This window comes from Salmo salar, chromosome 13, assembly GCF_965601325.2.
Source record: "Salmo salar chromosome 13, fSalSal1, whole genome shotgun sequence".
NCBI lineage: Eukaryota > Metazoa > Chordata > Actinopteri > Salmoniformes > Salmonidae > Salmo > Salmo salar.
Genome location: NC_138303.1, coordinates 113,607,233 through 113,631,518, shown reverse-complemented (window position 1 = coordinate 113,631,518; position 24,286 = coordinate 113,607,233). Strand labels below are relative to the sequence as shown.

Genomic DNA, 24,286 nt, shown 5'->3' with positions numbered 1-24,286 from the left:
GGTGTGTTTATAATATCTGGTGTGTTTCTAATATCTGGTGTGTTTCTGTCTGGTGTGTTTCTGTCTGGTGTGTTTCTAATGTCTGGTGTGTTTCTAATATCTGGTGTGTTTCTAATGTCATGTGTGTTTCTAATGTCTGGTGTGTTTCTGTCTGGTGTGTTTCTAATGTCTGGTGTGTTTCTAATGTCTGGTGTGTTTCTGTCTGGTGTGTTTCTAATATCTGGTTTGTTTCTGTCTGGTGTGTTTCTAATATCTGGTGTGTTTCTAATATCTGGTGTGTTTCTGCCTGGTGTGTTTCTAATATCTGGTGTGTTTCTAATAGCTGGTGTGTTTCTAATAGCTGGTGTGTTTCCAATGCCTGGTTTGTTTCTGATATCTGGTGTGTTTCTAATATCTGGTGTGTTTCTGTCTGGTGTGTTTCAAATATCTGGTGTGTTTCTAATATCTGGTGTGTTTCTAATGGCTGCGTGTTTCTGTCTGGTGTGTTTCTAATAACTGGTGTGTTTCTAATATCTGGTGTGTTTCTGTCTGGTGTGTTTCTGTCTGGTGTGTTTCTAATGTCTGGTGTGTTTCTAATGTCATGTGTGTTTCTAATATCTGGTGTGTTTCTAATGGCTGCGTGTTTCTGTCTGGTGTGTTTCTAATAACTGGTGTGTTTCTAATATCTGGTGTGTTTCTGTCTGGTGTGTTTCTGTCTGGTGTGTTTCTAATATCTGGTGTGTTTCTAATGTCTGGTGTGTTTCTAATGTCTGGTGTGTTTCTAATATCTGGTGTGTTTCTGTCTGGTGTGTTTCTGTCTGGTGTGATTCTAATATCTGGTGTGTTTCTGACTGGTGTGTTCTAATATCTGGTGTGTTTCTAATATCTGGTGTGTTTCTAATGTCTGGTGTGTTTCTAATGTCTGGTGTGTTTCTATTGTCTGGTGTGTTTCTGTCTGGTGTGTTTCTGTCTGGTGTGTTTCTAATATCTGGTGTGTTTCTAATGTCTGGTGTGTTTCTAATATCTGGTGTGTTTCTAATGTCTGGTGTGTTTCTAATGTCTGGTGTGTTTCTAATGTCTGGTGTGTTTCTGTCTGGTGTGTTTCTGTCTGGTGTGATTCTAATATCTGGTGTGTTTCTGTCTGGTGTGTTCTAATATCTGGTGTGTTTCTAATGTCTGGTGTGTTTCTGTTTGGTGTGTTTCTGTCTGGTGTGTTTCTAATATCTGGTGTGTTTCTAATATCTGGTGTCTTTCTAATATCTGGTGTGTTTCTGCCTGGTGTGTTTCTGTCTGGTGTGTTTCTAATAGCTGGTGTGTTTCCAATGCCTGGTTTGTTTCTGATATCTGGTGTGTTTCTAATATCTGGTGTGTTTCTAATGTCTGGTGTGTTTCTGTCTGGTGTGTTTCTAATGTCTGGTGTGTTTCTAATGTCTGGTGTGTTTCTATTGTCTGGTGTGTTTCTGTCTGGTGTGTTTCTGTCTGGTGTGTTTCTAATATCTGGTGTGTTTCTAATGTCTGGTGTGTTTCTAATATCTGGTGTTTTTCTAATGTCTTGTGTGTTTCTGTCTGGTGTGTTTCTGTCTAGTGTGTTTCTAATGTCTGGTGTGTTTCTAATATCTGGTGTGTTTCTAATATCTGGTGTGTTTCAAATGTCTGGTGTGTTTCTAATGTCTGGTGTGTTTCTAATATCTGGTGTGTTTCTGTCTGGTGTGTTTCTGTCTGGTGTGATTCTAATATCTGGTGTGTTTCTGTCTGGTGTGATTCTAATATCTGGTGTGTTTCTGTCTGGGGTGTTCTAATATCTGGTGTGTTTCTGTCTGGTGTGTTTCTAATATCTGGTGTGTTTCTAATATCTGGTGTGTTTCTAATGTCTGGTGTTTTTCTAATGTCTGGTGTGTTTCTAATGTCTGGTGTGTTTCTAATATCTGGTGTGTTTCTAATGTCTGGTGTGTTTCTGTCTGGTGTGTTTCTAATGTCTGGTGTGTTTCTAATATCTGGTGTGTTTCTAATAGCTGGTTTGTTTCTGTCTGGTGTGTTTCTGTCTGGTGTGTTTCTAATAACTGGTGTGTTTCTAATATCTGGTGTGTTTCTAATATCTGGTGTGTTTCTAATATCTGGTGTGTTTCTAATGTCTGGTGTGTTTCTAATATCTGGTGTGTTTCTAATGTCTGGTGTGTTTCTGTCTGGTGTGTTTCTAATGTCTGGTGTGTTTCTAATATCTGGTGTGTTTCTAATAGCTGGTTTGTTTCTGTCTGGTGTGTTTCTGTCTGGTGTGTTTCTAATAACTGGTGTGTTTCTAATATCTGGTGTGTTTCTAATATCTGGTGTGTTTCTGTCTGGTGTGTTTCTGTCTGGTGTGTTTCTGTCTGGTGTGTTTCTAATGTCTGGTGTGTTTCTAATGTCTGGTGTGTTTCTAATGTCTGGTGTGTTTCTAATGTCTGGTGTGTTTCTAATGTCTGGTGTGTTTCTGTCTGGTGTGTTTCTGTCTGGTGTGATTTCGTAATATCTGGTGTCTTTCTAATATCTGGTGTGTTTCTGTCTGGTGTGTTTCTAATATCTGGTGTGTTTCTAATAGCTGGTGTGTTTCTAATAGCTGGTGTGTTTCCAATGCCTGGTTTGTTTTTAATATCTGGTGTGTTTCTAATGTCTGGTGTGTTTCTGTCTGGTGTGTTTCTAATATCTGGTGTGTTTCTAATATCTGGTGTGTTTCTGTCTGGTGTGTTTCTAATATCTGGTGTGTTTCTAATATCTGGTTTGTTTCTGTCTGGTATGTTTCTAATATCTGGTGTGTTTCTAATATCTGGTGTATTTCTAATGTCTGGTGTGTTTCTAATATCTGGTGTGTTTCTGTCTGGTGTGTTTCTGTCTGGTGTGTTTCTAATGTCTGGTGTGTTTCTAATATCTGGTGTGTTTCTGTCTGGTGTGTTCTAATATCCGGTGTGTTTCTAATGTCTGGTGTGTTTCTGTTTGGTGTGTTTCTGTCTGGTGTGTTTCTAATATCTGGTGTGTTTCTGTCTGGTGTGTTCTAATATCTGGTGTGTTTCTAATGTCTGGTGTGTTTCTGTTTGGTGTGTTTCTGTCTGGTGTGTTTCTAATATCTGGTGTCTTTCTAATATCTGGTGTGTTTCTGCCTGGTGTGTTTCTGTCTGGTGTGTTTCTAATAGCTGGTGTGTTTCCAATGCCTGGTTTGTTTCTGATATCTGGTGTGTTTCTAATATCTGGTGTGTTTCTAATGTCTGGTGTGTTTCTGTCTGGTGTGTTTCTAATATCTGGTGTGTTTCTGTCTGGTGTGTTCTAATATCTGGTGTGTTTCTAATGTCTGGTGTGTTTCTGTTTGGTGTGTTTCTGTCTGGTGTGTTTCTAATATCTGGTGTCTTTCTAATATCTGGTGTGTTTCTGCCTGGTGTGTTTCTGTCTGGTGTGTTTCTAATAGCTGGTGTGTTTCCAATGCCTGGTTTGTTTCTGATATCTGGTGTGTTTCTAATATCTGGTGTGTTTCTAATGTCTGGTGTGTTTCTGTCTGGTGTGTTTCTAATATCTGGTGTGTTTCTAATATCTGGTGTCTTTCTAATGTCTGGTGTGTTTCTATTGTCTGGTGTGTTTCTGTCTGGTGTGTTTCTGTCTGGTGTGTTTCTAATATCTGGTGTGTTTCTAATGTCCGGTGTGTTTCTAATATCTGGTGTTTTTCTAATGTCTTGTGTGTTTCTAATGTCTGGTGTGTTTCTAATATCTGGTGTGTTTCTAATATCTGGTGTGTTTCAAATGTCTGGTGTGTTTCTAATGTCTGGTGTGTTTCTAATATCTGGTGTGTTTCTGTCTGGTGTGTTTCTGTCTGGTGTGATTCTAATATCGGGTGTGTTTCTGTCTGGTGTGTTTCTAATGTCTGGTGTGTTTCTAATATCTGGTGTGTTTCTAATATCTGGTGTGTTTCAAATGTCTGGTGTGTTTCTAATGTCTGGTGTGATTCTAATATCTGGTGTGTTTCTGTCTGGGGTGTTCTAATATCTGGTGTGTTTCTGTCTGGTGTGTTTCTAATATCTGGTGTGTTTCTAATATCTGGTGTGTTTCTAATGTCTGGTGTTTTTCTAATGTCTGGTGTGTTTCTAATGTCTGGTGTGTTTCTATTGTCTGGTGTGTTTCTGTCATGTGTGTTTCTGTCTGGTGTGTTTCTGTCTGGTGTGTTTCTAATATCTGGTGTGTTTCTAATGTCTGGTGTGTTTCTAATATCTGGTGTGTTTCTAATGTCTGGTGTGTTTCTGTCTGCTGTGTTTCTAATGTCTGGTGTGTTTCTAATATCTGGTGTGTTTCTAATATCTGGTTTGTTTCTGTCTGGTATGTTTCTAATGTCTGGTGTGTTTCTAATATCTGGTGTGTTTCTGTCTGGTGTATTTCTAATGTCTGGTGTGTTTCTGTCTGGTGTGTTTCTAATAACTGGTGTGTTTCTAATATCTGGTGTGTTTCTGTCTGGTTTGTTTCTGTCTGGTGTGTTTCTAATGTCTGGTGTGTTTCTAATGTCTGGTGTGTTTCTAATGTCTGGTGTGTTTCTAATGTCTGGTGTGTTTCTGTCTGGTGTGTTTCTGTCTGGTGTGATTGTAATATCTGGTGTGTTTCTGTCTGGTGTGTTTCTAATGTCTGGTGTGTTTCTGTCTGGTGTGTTTCTAATATCTGGTGTGTTTCTAATATCTGGTGTGTTTCTGTCTGGTGTGTTTCTAATAACTGGTGTGTTTCTGTCTGGTGTGTTTCTAATATATTTTGTGTTTCTAATATCTGGTTTGTTTCTGTCTGGTGTGTTTCTAATATCTGGTGTGTTTCTAATATCTGGTGTGTTTCTGTCTGGTGTGTTTCTAATGTCTGGTGTGTTTCTAATGTCTGGTGTGTTTCTAATGTCTGGTGTGTTTCTAATATCTGGTGTGTTTCTGTCTGGTGTGTTTCTGTCTGGTGTGTTTCTAATGTCTGGTGTGTTGCTAATATCTGGTGTGTTTCTAATGTCTGGTATGTTTCTAATGTCTGGTGTGTTTCTAATATCTGGTGTGTTTCTGTCTGGTGTATTTCTAATGTCTGGTGTGTTTCTGTCTGGTGTGTTTCTAATAACTGGTGTGTTTCTAATATCTGGTGTGTTTCTGTCTGGTGTAGTTCTAATGTCTGGTGTGTTTCTGTCTGGTGTGTTTCTAATAACTGGTGTGTTTCTAATATCTGGTGTGTTTCTAATGTCTGGTGTGTTTCTAATGTCTGGTGTGTTTCTAATATCTGGTGTGTTTCTGTCTGGTGTGTTTCTGTCTGGTGTGATTCTAATATCTGGTGTGTTTCTGTCTGGTGTGTTCTAATATCTGGTGTGTTTCTAATGTCTGGTGTGTTTCTGTTTGGTGTGTTTCTGTCTGGTGTGTTTCTAATATCTGGTGTGTTTCTAATATCTGGTGTCTTTCTAATATCTGGTGTGTTTCTGATATCTGGTGTGTTTCTAATATCTGGTGTGTTTCTAATGTCTGGTGTGTTTCTGTCTGGTGTGTTTCTAATATCTGGTGTGTTTCTAATGTCTGGTGTGTTTCTAATATCTGGTGTTTTTCTAATGTCTTGTGTGTTTCTGTCTGGTGTGTTTCTGTCTGGTGTGTTTCTAATATCTGGTGTGTTTCTAATATCTGGTGTGTTTCTGTCTGGTGTGTTTCTAATATCTGGTGTGTTTCAAATGTCTGGTGTGTTTCTAATGTCTGGTGTGTTTCTAATGTCTGGTGTGTTTCTGTCTGGTGTGTTTCTGTCTGGTGTGATTGTAATATCTGGTGTGTTTCTGTCTGGTGTGTTTCTAATATCTGGTGTGTTTCTAATAGCTGGTGTGTTTCTAATAGCTGGTGTGTTTCCAATGCCTGGTTTGTTTTTAATATCTGGTGTGTTTCTAATGTCCGGTGTGTTTCTGTCTGGTGTGTTTCTAATATCTGGTTTTTTTCTAATGTCTGGTGTGTTTCAATGTCTGGTTTGTTTCTAATATCTGGTGTATTTCTAATGGCTGCTGTGTTTCTGTCTGGTGTGTTTCTAATATCTGGGGTGTTTCTAATATTTGGTGTGTTTCTAATGTCTGGTGTGTTTCAATGTCTGGTTTGTTTCTAATGTCTGGTGTGTTTCAATGTCTGGTTTGTTTCTAATGTCTGGTGTGTTTCTAATGGCTGCTGTGTTTCTATCTGGTGTGTTTCTAATATCTGGTGTGTTTCTAATATCTGGTGTATTTCTAATCTCTGGTGTGTTTCCTTCTGGTTTATTTCTAATATCTGGTGTGTTTCTAATATCTGGTGTGTTTCTAATGTCTGGTGTGTTTCTTTTGTCTGGTGTGTTTCTGTCTGGTGTGTTTCTGTCTGGTGTGTTTCTAATATCTGGTGTGTTTCTAATGTCTGGTGTGTTTCTAATATCTGGTGTTTTTCTAATGTCTTGTGTGTTTCTGTCTGGTGTGTTTCTGTCTGGTGTGTTTCTAATGTCTGGTGTGTTTCTAATAGCTGGTGTGTTTCTAATATCTGGTGTGTTTCTGTCTGGTGTGATTCTAATATCTGGTGTGTTTCTGTCTGGTGTGATTCTAATATCTGGTGTGTTTCTGTCTGGTGTGATTCTAATATCTGGTGTGTTTCTGTCTGGTGTGTTTCTAATATCTGGTTTGTTTTTAATATCTGGTGTGTTTCTAATGTCTGGTGTGTTTCTGTCTGGTGTGTTTCTAATATCTGGTGTGTTTCTAATATCTGGTGTGTTTCTGTCTGGTGTGTTTCTAATAACTGGTGTGTTTCTAATATCTTTTGTGTTTCTAATGTCTGGTGTGTTTCTAATGTCTGGTGTGTTTCTAATATCTGGTGTGTTTCTGTCTGGTGTGTTTCTAATGTCTGGTGTGTTTCTAATATCTGGTGTTTTTCTAATGTCTGGTGTGTTTATGTCTGGTGTGTTTCTAATATCTGGTGTGTTTCTAATATCTGGTGTATTTCTAATGTCTGGTGTGTTTCCTTCTGGTGTGTTTCTAATATCTGGTGTGTTTCTAATATCTGGTGTGTTTCTAATGTCTGGTGTGTTTCTAATATCTGGTGTGTTTCTAATGTCTGGTGTGTTTCTAATATCTGGTGTGTTTCTAATGTCTGGTGTGTTTCTAATATCTGCTGTTTTTCTAATGTCTGGTGTGTTTCTGTCTGGTGTGTTTCTTTCTGGTGTGTTTCTGTCTGGTGTGTTTCTAATATCTGGTGTGTTTCTAATATCTGGTGTGTTTCTAATGTCTGGTGTGTTTCTAATATCTGGTGTGTTTCTAATGTCTGGTGTGTTTCTAATGTCTGGTGTGTTTCTAATGTCTGGTGTGTTTCTGTCTGGTGTGTTTCTGTCTGGTGTGATTCTAATATCTGGTGTGTTTCTGTCTGGTGTGTTCTAATATCTGGTGTGTTTCTAATGTCTGGTGTGTTTCTTTTTTGTGTGTTTCTGTCTGGTGTGTTTCTAATATCTGGTGTGTTTCTGCCTGGTGTGTTTCTGTCTGGTGTGTTTCTAATAGCTGGTGTGTTTCCAATGCCTGGTTTGTTTCTGATATCTGGTGTGTTTCTAATATCTGGTGTGTTTCTAATGTCTGGTGTGTTTCTGTCTGGTGTGTTTCTAATATCTGGTGTGTTTCTAATATCTGGTGTATTTCTAATCTCTGGTGTGTTTCCTTCTGGTTTATTTCTAATATCTGGTGTGTTTCTAATATCTGGTGTGTTTCTAATATCTGGTTGTTTCTAATGTCTGGTGTGTTTCTTTTGTCTGGTGTGTTTCTGTCTGGTGTGTTTCTGTCTGGTGTGTTTCTAATATCTGGTGTTTTTCTAATATCTGGTGTGTTTCTGTCTGGTGTGTTTCTGTCTGGTGTGTTTCTAATGTCTGGTGTGTTTCTAATATCTGGTGTGTTTCTAATATCTGGTGTGTTTCTGTCTGGTGTGTTTCTGTCTGGTGTGATTCTAATATCTGGTGTGTTTCTGTCTGGTGTGATTCTAATATCTGGTGTGTTTCTGTCTGGTGTGTTTCTAATATCTGGTGTGTTTCTAATATCTGGTGTGTTTCTAATGTCTGGTGTGTTTGTAATATCTGGTGTGTTTCTAATGTCTGGTGTGTTTCTAATGTCTGGTGTGTTTCTAATGTCTGGTGTGTTTCTAATGTCTGGTGTGTTTCTGTCTGGTGTGTTTCTGTCTGGTGTGATTTTAATATCTGGTGTGTTTCTGTCTGGTGTGTTCTAAAATCTGGTGTGTTTCTAATATCTGGTGTGTTTCTGTCTGGTGTGTTTCTAATATCTGGTGTGTTTCTAATATCTGGTGTCTTTCTAATATCTGGTGTGTTTCTGTCTGGTGTGTTTCTAATAGCTGGTGTGTTTCCAATGCCTGGTTTGTTTCTGATATCTGGTCTGTTTCTAATATCTGGTGTGTTTCTGTCTGGTGTGTTTCTAATATCTGGTGTGTTTCTAATATCTGGTGTGTTTCTAATGTCTGGTGTGTTTCTAATATCTGGTGTGTTTCTAATGTCTGGTGTGTTTCTAATATCTGGTGTGTTTCTAATGTCTGGTGTATTTCTAATATCTGGTGTGTTTCTGTCTGATGTGTTTCTAATATCTGGTGTGTTTCTAATATCTGGTGTGTTTCTAATATCTGGTGTGTTTCTAATGTCTGGTGTGTTTCTAATGTCTGGTGTGTTTCTATTGTCTGGTGTGTTTCTGTCTGGTGTGTTTCTGTCTGGTGTGTTTGTAATATCTGGTGTGTTTCTGTCTGGTGTGTTTCTAATATCTGGTGTGTTTCTAATGTCTGGTGTGTTTCTAATGTCTGGTGTGTTTCTAATATCTGGTGTGTTTCTGTCTGGTGTGTTTCTGTCTGGTGTGATTCTAATATCTGGTGTGTTTCTGTCTGGGGTATTTCTGTCTGGTGTGATTCTAATATCTGGTGTGTTTCTAATGTCTGGTGTGTTTCTAATATCTGGTGTGATTCTAATATCTGGTGTGTTTCTGTCTGGTGTGTTCTAATATCTGGTGTGTTTCTAATGTCTGGTGTGTTTCTGTTTGGTGTGTTTCTGTCTGGTGTGTTTCTAATATCTGGTGTGTTTCTAATGTCTGGTGTGTTTCTAATATCTGGTGTGTTTCTAATATCTGTTGTGTTTCTGTCTGGTGTGTTTCTAATTGAAGTTGTGTTTCTGTTTGGTGTGTTTGTAATTGATGGTGTGTTTCTTTTTGGTGTGTTTCTAATGTCTTTCGTGTTTTTTTGCTCTGTCCCTCAGAGATTACACAGAGCTATGAACGCATCTTTCAACGACGATAAACTGCAGACTGTCGCCAAGATGGAAAAAAGGTAACAAATCATTGACGTGCCATAAGGAAGCAAGTTGACAGACCGCTGATTGATTGACTTGAGAAAACGTTTGATTTAATGTGCCAGTTTGACAGCGTGTTTCACTTGTTTTTTTTAAATCACATTTTAGCAAATTGAATTGTCAGTGATGACAGTAGTGACGGGATGATGTGTGACACCCTGTTAACTGGCTGTGGATCATGTCTGCATCAGATCAGTGGCGGTCAGTGCCGTTTAAGATGAGGGATTAGAATAATTTTTCATGAGAATGGCCTTATTCTTATTACAGCGTATTGGATGACTGTCATCCCAGCTCAATGTAACATTAATAGGTTGAGGCTACTATATGATACTCTAATTTTCCCTATACCCATCATGAGGTTTCAATAACGTAGCCTATGAATGAAAGTTTCCAGCGTAGGTGCACACAGGTCGAGAGACAAATTTGAGATGACAGACAGTGACACATGGACAGACAGTGACTCATTCAATACCACCTTGCACACTCGTGCCTGCATCTAGCTGATGTAAGGTGTAATTATTAATCCAACAGTTGTAAACGAGAGTTTCTATTGAACAAATTCAGGTACGTTTATCCACGTTTTGTTCCGTTTGCTTCCGTTTAAGAAACATTTTTTAAACAGAATCGGTCGGAATGAATACACCCCTGATCACGCGTAAACACAGTTCACTTTCATAGCAGCCACGTTGTATTCCTTTTGGCATCTATGCGCTCTACTCCTCTCACCTATTCCCTTCGTCTGTGGACTTCAATGCACAACACATCAGCTGTATGTGACCAGGCGAAAAATCATTTCCAAGCCAAACCATATCATAACCGCTACACACAGCCTACATCGTTGTCACCATATTAGCTAAAGTAATGTCATAGTCAGCATAGCTTATAAAACAAACATGTTAATAAACCCACTAAAATCATGCAGTAACATTACATTTGTATAGTCAGTAAGCACTGACACACCGGTGGCAATACATTTGTAAAACCAAAAGCTTACCTTGACTTGGAAGAATTCCAGTGTTGTGTTGGATAGTCCTAGCCAGCTAGCTAGAATCCGTCTGTTGGAGCAGGGTGTTTCAGAAGGCTAAACTAGCTAGATGCATTTACTAGCTAATTAAGTGAAACTATTTCTATCTTGCTTCTCCTTCATTTTGGAATAAATATTTTTTTTAACTGTCTTTCTCTTTCTTTGAGTCAACTATTCACCACATTTTATGCACTGCGGTGCTAGCTAACTGTAGCTTATGCTTTCAGTACTAGATTAATTTTCTGATCCTTTGATTGGGTAGGCAACATGTCAGTTCATGCTGCAAGAGTTCTGATAGGCTGGAGGACGTCCTCCAGAAGTTGGCATAATTACTGTGTAAGTCTATGGAATGGGGTAAGATCCATGAGCCTCCTAGGATTTGTATTGAAGTCAATGTACACAGAGGAGGACGGAAGCTAGCTGTCCTCCGGCTACACCATGGTGCTACCCTACAGAGTGCTGTTGAGGCTACTGTAGACCTTCATTGCAAAACAGTGTGTTTTATTTGGTGACATGTGATTATAATTAGTATTGTTTTATCTAAAAAAGGATATAATTTTAAATGTATTACAATTTTTTTTAAATGAAATTCACCTCCTCTGAGGAGCTTCCACTGCATCAGATAGCAGGTTCTATAGTGCACTATAGGCCCTGGTCTAAAGTAGTGCCCTGGTCTAAAAGTAGTACACTATAGGCCCTGGTCTAAAGTAGTGCCCTGGTCTAAAGTAGTACACTATAGGCCCTGGTCTAAAGCAGTACACTATAGGTCCTGGTCTAAAGTAGTACACTATAGGCCCTGGTCTAAAGCAGTACACTATAGGCCCTGGTCTAAAGCAGTACACTATAGGCCCTGGTCTAAAGCAGTACACTATAGGCCCTGGTATAAAGCAGTACACTATAGGCCCTGGTCTAAAGCAGTACACTATAGGCCCTGGTCTAAAGTAGTACACTATAGGGAATACAGTGCCATTTGGGATGCAAATCAACGTCCCTAAAGATGTGTTTTTGTTCGACCCCCAAAGGTGCAACGTGGGTAACAACCATCACCACCACCAACAGGAGCAGCCATGTGTACCATGGAGCAGCTCAGAGTCCAACTGCAACTGCAACAGAAGGAAGCAGCGTCCTCAGGAGTCCCATCTGGAGTACCCCCCCTGTGACTGCCCTCTTCTTCCTCCTCAGGTAGGCCACCTCAAGCGCAGAAAAATAAGGGACTACTTTTTTGGAGAGGGGGAGTCTTGTTGGGAAATTGTACATTTTTTAAACCCCTGTAGGAACTATTTCCTGTATTCTACAGCCTTATTACATACAGTTACAGGCAATATCAGTAGATAGGATGTAGTCAGAATTGATGTATCAAATCAGAGGGTAATTTCTAAAACTTCTCATATGTTATTTATGTTTTGATTCGTGCCATTTGATTGGGTGAAAGTGTCTAAATTTCTCTTATTTTCTCCTCTTCCTCTTCAGGTGAAGAGCCCCCTACAGGTCACCTCTAACGGGAGGACAGACCTGGTCCAGGTGGGTCTAAAAACCAAGACCAACCCCATGCTGCAGGAGTTGTCAGAGCTGGAGACACACATTACCATCATCAAACAGCAGCTGCACATCGCCATGAAGAAAAAGAGGGAGCTGGAGCAGTACCAGAAGACACACAACATGACAGAGTAATTACGCTATAGAAAAAAGGTACCAAGTCAATATCGCGAGTGAAGACATTACAAGCTGGTGAGTGAGGCTATGAAGCTAACTCTGTCACAACTGGTACCAGCAGACACAAGCTATCTGGATAGAGGCTGGAGATACCAGCAGACACACAACACCCCTGAATAGAGGCTGGAGATACCAGCAGACACACAACACCCCTGAATAGAGGCTGGAGCTACTACCAGACACACAACACCCCTGAATAGAGGCTGGAGCTACTACCAGACACACAACACCCCTGGATAGAGGATGGAGCTACCAGCAGACACACAACCCCCCTGGATAGAGGCTGGAGATACCAGCAGACACACAACACCCCTGGATAGAGGCTGGAGCTACCAGCAGACACAAGATATCTGAATAGAGGCTGGAGCTACCAGCAGACACAAGATATCTGAATAGAGGCTGGAGCTACCAGCAGACACAAGATATCTGAATAGAGGCTGGAGCTACCAGCAGACACAAGATATCTGAATAGAGGCTGGAGCTACTAGCAGACACACAACACCCCTTAATAGAGGCTGGAGCTACCAGCAGACACACAACACCCCTTAATAGAGGCTGGAGCTACCAGCAGACACACAACACCCCTGGATAGAGGATGGAGCCATACCGGAGTTGAGGACTAGACATAAGATACACAGGAACACTGAGGCTGGAGGAGTACCACGACAAAACTAAACCCTGATATCCCTGAGTCCGAGAGCAGCACATGGGACCAGCAGGAGGACAACAGCCCGAGACCCAGATACCAGCAGGACTAACCCCAGGCCCAGAGCCCCAAAGCAAACCACCACGGCTGCTCCCTGAGCCCTGTGGCCCTGGAACACTGTCTGCTCTCCACCTCCAATCTCCAAGATCTCTCTGATGAGTTAACCAGAGGAACACTGTCTCCACCTCTATCCTCCAAGATCTCTCTGACAGAGGAGTTAACCAGAAGGAACACTATCTGCACCCAAAGCCTTGGAACCTGATCCCTTGTCCTGGATGGAACCTGATCCCTTGTCCTGGATGGAACCTGATCCCTTGTCCTGGATGGAACCTGATCCCTTGTCCTGGATGGAACCTGATCCCTTGTCCTGGATGGAACCTGATCCCTTGTCCTGGATGGAACCTGATCCCTGTCCTGGATGGAACCTGATCCCTGTCCTGGATGGAACCTGATCCCTTGTCCTGGATGGAACCTGATCCCTTGTCCTGGATGGAACCTGATCCCTTGTCCTGGATGGAACCTGATCCCTGTCCTGGATGGAACCTGATCCCTGTCCTGGATGGAACCTGATCCCTTGTCCTGGATGGAACCTGATCCCTTGTCCTGGATGGAACCTGATCCCTTGTCCTGGATGGAACCTGATCCCTGTCCTGGATGAATTATTTCAATATTCACTGAACTAAAATATAAACACAACATACAACAATTTCAACGATTTTACTGAGTTACAGTTCATATAAAGAAATTAGTCAATTTAAATGAATTCATTAGGTCCTAATCTATGGATTTCACATGACTGGGAATACAGATCTGCATCTGTTGGTCGCAAATACCTTAAAAAAAGGGTGTGTGGATCAGAAAACCAGTCAGTATCTGGTGTGACCACCATTTGCCTCATGCAGTGCGACACATCTCCTTCACATAGAGTTGATCAGGCTGTTGATTGTGGCCTGTGGAATGTTGTCCCACTCCTCTTCAATGGCTGTGCGAAGTTGCTGGATATCGGTGGGAACTGGAACACTCTGTCGTACACGTCGATCCAGAGCATCCCAAACATGCTCAACAGGTGACATGTCTGGTGAGTACGCAGGCCATGGAAGAACTGGGACATTTTCAGCTTCCAGAAATTGTGTGCAGATCCTTGTGATGAGGTAATGAATGGCACGAAAATGGGCCTCATGATCTCGTCACGATATTTCTCGACATTCAAATTGCCATCGATAAAATGCAATTGTGTTCGTTGTCCGTAGTTTATGCCTGCCCCATTCCACAACCCCACCGCCAACATGGCGCCACTCTGTTTACAACGTTGACAACAGCAAACCGCTCGCCAGACGACCCAGAGTCCCACACGACACCACCATCATAGAGGTGAAACCGGGATTCATCCATGAAGTACCCATTTTGTCCAGCGTGCCAGTGGCCTTCGAAGGTGAGTATTCGCCCACTGAAGTCGGTTACGACACCGAACTGCAGTCAGGTCAAGACCCTGGTGAGGACAACGAGCACGTAGATGAGCTTCCCTGAGACGGTTTCTGTTTGTGCAGATATCTTTGGTTGTGCAGTTTAATCAGATGTCCGGGTGGCTGGTCTCAGACGATCCCGCAGGTGAAGAAGCCGGATGTGGAGGTCCTGGGTTGGCGTGGTTACACGTGGTCTGCGGTTGTGAGGCCGGTTGGACGTACTGCCAAATTCTCTAAAACAACGGAGGCAGCTTATGGTAGAGAAATGAACATTAAATTCTCTGGCAACAGCTCTGGTGGACATTCCTGCAATCAGCATGCCAATTGCACTCTCTCTCAAAACTTGAGACATCTGTGTCATTGTGTGACAAAACTGCACATTTTAGAGTGGCCTTTTATTGGCCCCCAGCACAAACTGCACCTACTGTATGCAATGATCATGCTGTTTAATCAGCTTCTTGATATGCAACACCTGTCGGGTGGTGGATTATCTTGGCAAAGGAGAAATGCTCATTAACAGGGATGTAAACACATTTGTGCACAAAATTTGAGAGAAATAAGCTTTTTTTTGTGCACATGGACATTTTCTGGGGAATCATTAATTTCAGCTCATTAAACATGGGACCAACACTTGTACATGTTGTGTTTATATTTTTGTTGTTCCTCTCTCCTCCCATAATATTGGACATCTTGTTTAATACAGAATAAGTACTCTTATACTCACCTGAGACCTAATGTGGAGAGAGAAGGGGACCTAGGGAATGATGGTACAATATGACAATACAACAGACCTTTTCCTCATGAATCTACGGTTTGCTTATATTTGTGAACGAGACCATGGGAACCCACCCTGCTCTAACATGGGGGGGTTTAGGGAGACAGAGAGTGACTGTGCCACAGAAGGAGGTGTGTCTGGCGGTGATGAGCGTGCAGTAGAGGTGTCAGGGTTCTGCGTCCCAAATGGCACCCTATTCCCTATATAGACACACTACTTTTGACCAGAACTATGGACCCTGGTCAAAAGTAGTGCACTAAAAAAAAAGGTAACAGGGAGCCATTTTGGAACGCAGACATGGGTGGGTGAATATTTGGAGCGCGCTGTAGAGGTGTCAGAATGATCTATGATAGCTGAAGCAGAAACAGAAGCGGTCCCTCTCTCCCTCTGAATGCTGAGTACCATTGACCCTGATGGATGTCTAAACACAGGTTTGTGTCCCATATGACACCCTATTCCCTATATAGTTAGTGCACTACCTTCGACCAGATATATACGGAATAGGGTTTGGTCAAAAGTAGTGCACTATAGGGAATAGGGTGCCATTTGGGATGCATAACTAAATACTCTGGTCTGTTTGGTTTCCCTTACAGCACAGATGTTCTGTTCTGTTCTGTTCTGCTCTGCTCTGCTCTGCTCCGTTCTGTTCTGTTCTGCTCTGCTCCATTCTGTTCTGTTCTGCTCTGCTCTGTTCTGTTCTGTTCTGTTCTGCTCTGCTCTGTTCTGCTCTGCTCTGCTCTGTTCTGTTCTGTTCTGTTCTGCTCTGCTCTGCTCTGCTCTGCTCCGTTCCGCTCCGTTCTGTTCTGTTCTGTTCTGCTCTGCTCTGTTCTGTTCTGCTCTGCTCTGTTCTGCTCTGTTCTGTTCTGCTCTGTTCTGTTCTGTTCTGCTCCGTTCTGCTCCATTCTGTTCTGTTCTGTTCTGCTCCGTTCTGTTCTGCTCCGTTGTGCTCCGTTCTGTTCTGCTCTGTTCTGTTCTGCTCCGTTCTGTTCTGCTCTGTTCTGCTCTGTTCTGTTCTGCTCCGTTCTGCTCTGTTCTGTTCTGTTCTGTTCTGTTCTGTTCTGCTCCATTCTGTTCTGTTCTGTTCTGCTCCGTTCTGCTCTGTTCTGTTCTGTTCTGCTCCGTTCTGTTCTGCTCCGTTCTGTTCTGTTCTGTTCTGCTCCATTCTGTTCTGTTCTGCTCCGTTCTGTTCTGTTCTGTTCTGCTCCGTTCTGCTCCGTTCTGTTCTGTTCTGCTCTGTTCTGTTCTGCTCCGTTCTGCTCTGTTCTGTTCTGCTCCGTTCTGCTCTGTTCTGTTCTGCTCCGTTCTGTTCTGTTCTGTTCTGCTCCGTTCTGTTCTGTTCTGTTCTGTTCTGCTCCGTTCTGCTCTGTTCTGTTCTGTTCTGTTCTGGTTCTGTTCTGCTCCGTTCTGCTCCGTTCTGTTCTGTTCTGCTCTGTTCTGTTCTGCTCCGTTCTGCTCTGTTCTGCTCTGCTCCGTTCTGCTCTGTTCTGTTCTGCTCCGTTCTGTTCTGTTCTGTTCTGCTCCGTTCTGTTCTGTTCTGTTCTGTTCTGCTCCGTTCTGCTCTGTTCTGTTATGTTCTGTTCTGCTCCATTCTGTTCTGTTCTGTTCTGTTCTGCTCCGTTCTGCTCTGTTCTGTTCTGCTCCGTTCTGTTCTGCTGCCCGTTCTGTTCTGTTCTGCTCCATTCTGTTCTGTTCTGTTCTGTTCTGTTCTGCTCCGTTCTGCTCTGTTCTGTTCTGCTCCGTTCTGTTCTGTTCTGCTCCGTTCTGCTCCGTTCTGCTCCGTTCTGTTCTGTTCTGTTCTGCTCCGTTCTGTTCTGCTCTGTTCTGCTCCGTTCTGCTCCGTTCTGTTCTGCTGTGTTCTCAGTCAGGATGATAATGAGGAGGAGTTGTTTTATGGATGATGGGTTTGGGTGTTTTCTATTTATAAATATTTATAAATAGAAAACGATCTCGCAGACGGAGGCCATCATTTATTTAATGTGATACTGTTTATCTGAACTTCATCTCATCAATTCAACGATCTAAAAAAAATCACATTTCTATGCAAATCAGTTCTTGTCAAACTGAGAGTTCAAAAGATAAAACGTTCTGGAAGTATGATATCTCACAGTGGGGACGGATGTTGTGTTGGATTAAACTCCTGATAATGATATCTCACAGTGGGGACGGATGTTGTATTGTATTAAACTCCTGGCAATGATATCTCACAGTGGGGAAGGATGTTGTATTAAACTCCTGACAATGATATCTCACAGTGGGGAAGGATGTTGTATTAAACTCCTGATAATGATATCTCACAGTGGGGACGGATGTTGTGTTGGATTAAACTCCTGATAATGATATCTCACAGTGGGGACGGATGTTGTGTTGGATTAAACTCCTGATAATGATATCTCACAGTGGGGACGGATGTTGTATTGTATTAAACTCCTGACAATGATATCTCACAGTGGGGAAGGATGTTGTATTAAACTCCTGATAATGATATCTCACAGTGGGGACGGATGTTGTATTAAACTCCTGACAATGATATCTCACTGACATACACTACTGGTCAAACGTTTTAGAACACCTAGTCATTCAAGAGTTTTTCTTAATTTTTAAAAATGTTCTACATTGTAGAATAGTAGGGAAGACATCAAAACTATGAAATAACTCATAAGGAACCATCTAGTAACCAAAAAAGTGTTAAACAAACCAAACTATATTTTATATTTGAGATTCTTCCAAAGTAGCCACCCTTTACCTTGATGCCTCTTTGCAAACTCTTGGCATTCTCTCAACCAGCGTCATGAGGTAGTCACCTGGAATGCATTTCAATTAACAGGTGTGCCTTCTTAAAAGTTAATTTGTGGAATTTCTTTTCTTCTTAATGTGTTTGAGCCAATCAGTTGTGTTGTGACAAGGTTGGGGTGGTATACAGAAGATAGCCCCATTTGGTAAAAGACCAAGTCCATATTATGGCAAGAACAGCTCAAATAAGCAAAGAGAAATGACAGTCCATCATTACTTTAAGAAATTAAGGTTAGTGAATGCGGAACATTTCAAGAACTTTGAAAAGTTTCTTCAAGTGCAGTCGCAAAAACAATCAAGCGCTATGATGAAACTGGTTCTCATGAGGACCGCCACAGGAAAGGAAGACCCAGAGTTACCTCTGCTGCAAAGGAAAAGTTCATTAGAGTTACCAGCCTCAGAAATTGCAGCACAAATAAATGCTTCACAGAGTTTAAGTAACAGACATATCTCAACATCAATTGTTCAGAGGAGACTGTGTGAATCAGGCCTTCGTAGTCAATTTGCTGCAAAGAAACCACTACTAAAGGACACCAATAATAATAAGAGACTTGCTTGGGCCAAGAAACACGAGCAATGGACATTAGACCATTAGAACTCTGTACTTTTAGATTGGTGGAAATTTGTTCTTTGGTCTGGAGTCCAAATTTGAGATTTTTGGTTCCAACTGCCGTGTCTTTGTGAGACGCAGAGTAGGTGAACGGACGATCTCCGCATGTGCATTTTCCCGCCGTGAAGCATGGAGGAGGTGGTGTTATGGTGTGGAGGTGCTTTGCTGGTGACACTGTCCGTGATTAATTTAGAATTCAAGGCACACTTAAACAGCATGGCTACCACAGCATTCTGCAGCAATATGCCATCCCTTCTGGTTTGGGCCTATCATTTGTTTTTCAACAGGTCTATGACCCAACACACCTCCAGGCTGTTTAAGGGCTATTTGACCAAGAAGGAGAGTGATGAAGTGCTGCATCAGATGACCTGGCCTCCACAATCACCCGACCACAACCCAATTGAGATTGTTTGGAATGAGTCGGACCGCAGAGTGAAGGAAAAGCAACCAACAGGTGCTCAGCATATGTGGAAGCTTCTTCTTCTTCTTCAATACTGTTGAAACAGCAATCCAGGTGAAGCTGGTTGAGAGAATGCCAAGAGTGTGCAAAGATGTCAAGAAGGCAAAGTGTGGCTATTTTAAAGAATCTCATATATAAAATATAAAATATATTTTGATTTGTTTAACACTTTTTTGGTTACTACATGATTCCATATGTGTTATTTCATAGTTTTGATGTCTTCACTATTATTCTACAATGTAGAAAATAGTGAAAATAAAGAAAAACCCTTAAATCAGGAGGTGTTCTAAAACTTTTGGCCGGTAGTGGGGTCGGAAATGATTGACACCCTTGATAAAGATGAGCAATACTGACTGTATAAAATAAATAATTCAAATACTGAGCTATGTTGCCTTCAGAAAGTATTCACACCCCTTGACTTTTTTTCTGATTTTGTTGTGCTACAGCCTGAATTTAAAATGGATTAAATGTAGATTTTTGTAACGGATTACAAAAAAACTGTAACTGTAATCCATTATATTACCAGCGAAAACATTTTAATCAGATTACAGATTACTTTTGAAAAACTAGATGATTACTTCTTGGATTACTTTTAAATTCAGAAAGGATATTTGCAAAAATAAAATCTATAATCCTTCTCTATTTTCTCAATGACATTCAAACCAGCATTGAAAAAAGGCTCAGGTTTAAATTTGTTCAACGTGAACAAGTCTGACCACCAATCAGAGACCACTATGATGACACACCAAATGTGTTTGATGAATCGTGGGAAAAGAGCAGGAATAGGCTTTTGAAGGCTACAGTCCAAGCTATGTCTTCCAATGGTACGACTGTTGTCGGCCAATTTGAATAAACGCATGGAGGTAAGGATGTCAGCAACGGTTGTAGTCTACAGCGATACGGATATCACTCATTACTGATATCTACATAGCGTATTGATGTGAATCACACTGCTGCTCTCTCATTTTGCTATTTGCGCCTTACGGATTGTAGTTGTTCTGGACGGCTGTTTACAAATCTAAATGTGTATTTGAACTCGATAATAGTTGAATTCAAGAAGTTTAAGCTGCATATCAATCATTGTATTTGCAACCAATGTGTTCTTGCAACAGCTGCACGGTGCGGATCGCAGCCGATGGAATAAAAGTGGGGCTTTTAATGCTCAATCTAATTCATGCTGATGACAAAAATTATTCCATAATCCTAATGGACACATACACTTTCAATAGACTTAAAGTGGCAATCTGTTGCTACATGAATTTTTTTACTTTTAAATTATATTTATATCCATTGATTCCTGAAGAATATAACTTATAAATGCCTCATGAGTTTAGTTCAACAGTCACACTCCATGACAACCCAACATATAAGCTTGTTTTTCTCCAATGATTTAAACATTGTAAATGTAAACAAACACTGTATAGCCTCATACCATTAAAACAATACTTTTGATATCATGGATGGTCAGTCCTTGCATCCATAGCTCTGTCTATTAATCTGAGAGTGGTTACATTTCTCCAGGCCCATCCTTCAGCTTTTTACCAAAACAGAGGCGGGGCAGCCATTTTGTTATTGTTTCATCTTTGGATTTGCCCTTTAAACAGCTGCATATTATCAAGATATCAAAGTGTCACCAACTAAAAGGTAAACAATATATTCCTGTAGCAAATGCAGCATATGGCATTGGTGTTTCCCATGTAAATAGCCCTTTTCAGTAGTGATCAAAGCTGTTCCATGAGCGCAGCATTTATTTTACAACTGGAATCAATGAGCCCAATCAGTCGTCCATGACAACACAATCATAAACAACAGAGTAGGCTAATAAGTCCTCAGTTTTGGGGTCATGCTCAGGTAAAACAATTTGGCTAACCTATGCTTCCATATTATTTACTTTTATTTCTTATTCTTATATTTTTGTAGGTATTTAAAAATATATATGTTTTAACTGCATTGTTGGTTAGGGCTTGTTAGTAAGCGTTTCACTGTGAGGTCTACACCTGTTGTATTCGGCGCAGGTGAGAAATACAATTTGATTCGATTTTTCCAAGTACTATTCTTGAAGATCAAGGGGTATAACATTTATTGTAATGACTGGAATTCTGATAACTTTGGTTTTTAATGTAAAGATATAATTTAATCGTATTATTATATGTAGTAGAAAGTGATGGGTTAGATGAAGCCTACATAACCAACCCATAAAGTAAAATGAAACATCCATATATGGCTAGCTGTACAAACTTTAATATTGATTTATCCTGCAATAGATGTCGTTCAATTGGTAACATACATTTCTGTCTTCTTCTAATGCCTCTTAAAGGGAAAGTAACCTAAAAGTAACTGAATGTAATCAGATTACATTACTGAGTTTGGGGTAATCCAACAGTTACTGATGACTATTTTGGACATGTAACTAGTAACTGTAACAGATTACATTTAGAAAGTAACCTACCCAACCCTGACTGGTCTACACACAATACCCCATAATGTCAAAGTGGAATTATGTTTTTACAATTTTTCAGAAATTAATTAATAGCTGAAATGTCTTGAGTCAAAATGCAACCCCATTGTTAAGGCAAGCCTAAATAAGTTCAGGAGTGAAAATGTGCTTAACAAGTCACAGAATAAATTCCATGGATTCACTCTGTGTGCAATTATAGTGTTTAACATGATTTTTGAATGACTACCTCATCTATGTAGCCCACACATACAGATGAATTGTAAGGTCCCTCAGTCGAGCAGTGAATTTAAAACAGATTCATTCACAAAGACCAGGGAGGTTTACCAATACCACGCAAAGAAGGGCACCCATTGGTAGATGGGTAAAAAAAAAAAAGCAGACATTGAATATCCCTTTAGCATGGTGAAGTTATTAATTTCACTTTGGATGGTGTATCAATACACCCAGTCACTACAAAGATACAGGCGTCCTTCCTAACCCAGTTGCCGGAGAGGAAGGAAACTGCTCAGGGATTTCACCCTGCGGCCAATGGTGACTTTAAACCAGTTACAGAATAGAATGGCTGTGATAGGAGAAAACTAAGGATGGATGAACAATATTAGTTACTCCAAAAGGCTCTGCTCAAACCCTACACCCCAACCCGAGCACTCCGTTCTGCCACCTAAGGTCTCTTGGCCCTCCCACCCTTACGGGAGGGCAGTTCCCACTCACCCCAGTCCAAGCTGTTCTCTGTCCTGGCACCCCAATGGGTCATATGTGGTTGTCCCACCATCTTAAGATGAATGCACTAACTGTAAGTCGCTCTGGATAAGAGCGTCTGCTAAATGACTAAAATGTAAATGTAAAATGAGTGAGATATTTACAGAGTCAAAGATCATACCCCAACAAAATAATCACAAACACAACCAAAACAAAGAGCAAATGAATCCAACCAGTTTGTAAAGTCACATGATGTAGTCATTGAGCTCTAGGAATATTGGACATAAACATTTGACGACTTTATTGATAACAATCTACAAGGGGTGTCAATAATTTTGACCCCTACCTTTCTGAGAAAAACATATATTACTTGTTATCTGTTGGACGTACAATATAGCTCAGTTTTTGAAATCATTATTTTTTAGTCATTATTGTTCATCTTTATCAAGGTTTTCAATAATTTTGGACCCCACTGTACCTCTAGTTGGTTTTGTCTCGATCAAAACCATTATTCAACAAAACACAAGGATGGAGCGTTGATGATTCCTACCGGAGGGAGGTCCTTATCTAATAAAACCAAATAACTAGCTTCTGCCTGTAGATAACTCATTCAAACCAAATAACTAGCTTCTGCCTGTAGATAACTCATTCAAACCAAATAACTAGCTTCTGCCTGTAGATAACTCATTCAAACCAAATAACAAGCTTCTGCCTGTAGATAACTCATTCAAACCAAATAACTAGCTTCTGCCTGTAGATAACTCATTCAAACCAAATAACTAGCTTCTGCCTGCCTGTAGATAACTCGTTCAAACCAAATAACTAGCTTCTGCCTGTAGATAACTCGTTCAAACCAAATAACTAGCTTCTGCCTGTAGATAACTCATTCAAACCAAATAACTAGCTTCTGCCTGCCTGTAGATAACTCATTCTCATCAGATTTGACTGGGATATGGTTTACATCCAATTTAGCAATCATTGGTTGGGCTATAGTCCACTCTCTTAATGGACAAAAACAACTTTGCATGGTGGATAAAGCATGCAATTTGGTACAATCATTCCTTAGATGCGGCAAGTAGCCTAGTGGTTAAAGCATTGGGCCGGTAACTGAAAGGTCGAATCCCCGAGCTGACAAGATACAAATCTGTTGTTCTGTCCATGAACAAGTCAGTTAACCCACTGTTCCCCGGTAGGCCATCATTGTAAATAAGAATGTGTTCTTAACTGACTTGTCTAGTTAAATAGAGGTTACACATGCTATGAAAACATTTAATACAGTGTTATAAAATGTTGAACAAGATGTAATACAAAGAACATGATGCATAACAAAACATTACTAAACACTATGGGTGGCTGGTAGCCACTCTATGGGTGGCAGGTAGCCACTCTCTGGGTGGCTGGTAGCCACTCTATGGGTGGCAGGTAGCCACTCTATGGATGACAGGTAGCCACTCTCTGGGTGGCAGGTAGCCACTCTCTGGGTGGTAGGTAGCTACTCTCTGGGTGGCTGGTAGCCACTCTCTGGGTGGCAGGTAGCCACTCTCTGGGTGGCTGGTAGCCACTCTCTGGGTGGCAGGTAGCCACTCTCTGGGTGGCAGGTAGCCACTCTCTGGGTGGCTGGTAGCCACTCTCTGGGTGGCAGGTAGCCACTCTCTGGGTGGCAGGTAGCCACTCTCTGGGTGGCTGGTAGCCACTCTCTGGGTGGCAGGTAGCCACTCTCTGGGTGGCAGGTAGCCACTCTATGGGTGGCTGGTAGCCACTCTATGGGTGGCAGGTAGCTACTCTCTGGGTGGCAGGTAGCCACTCTCTGGGTGGCAGGTAGCCACTCTCTGGGTGGCAGGTAGACACTCTCTGGGTGGCAGGTAGCCACTCTATGGGTGGCTGGTAGCCACTCTCTGGGTGGCAGGTAGCCACTCTATGGGTGGCAGGTAGCCACTCTCTGGGTGGCAGGTAGCCTAGTGTTTAAAAGCGTTGGGCCAGGTCGTTGATTTGAATCCCCGAGCCGTCAAGGTGGAAAAAATCTGCCGTTCTGTCCTTGAGCAAGGCAGTTAAACCCCAACAACTGCGCCCCGGGCATCGATGACGGGTTGGGATAAATACGGAAGACACATTTCAGTTGACTACATTCAGTTGTACAGCTGACTATGTATCTCCCTTTCCCTTCTCACAGAGCGCCCAGATTCTGGTGACAACTAAACACAGGTGGAAGATTACTAATTTCTTGTCAAAGTCAAATTGTATTATCACCTACAGAATAAGCCTTGGAAATGCATCCCACA

The 24,286-nt window shown here is 41.3% G+C and overlaps 1 protein-coding gene across 1 annotated transcript in view; it reads left to right on the top strand.

Annotated features, from left to right (window-relative positions):
• LOC106568587 (glutamate receptor ionotropic, NMDA 3A) overlaps positions 1–14,848 on the top strand; it is a 129,083-nt gene extending 114,235 nt beyond the window's left edge. Inside the window, exons 9-11 of the mRNA XM_045692701.2 lie at positions 9,217–9,287; positions 11,356–11,515; positions 11,804–14,848. Of these exons, the coding sequence (XP_045548657.2) occupies positions 9,217–9,287; positions 11,356–11,515; positions 11,804–12,004 (432 nt within the window). The 3' untranslated portion in view covers positions 12,005–14,848. The remainder of the gene's footprint in view (positions 1–9,216; positions 9,288–11,355; positions 11,516–11,803) is intronic.
• The last annotated feature ends 9,438 nt before the right edge of the window (positions 14,849–24,286 follow it).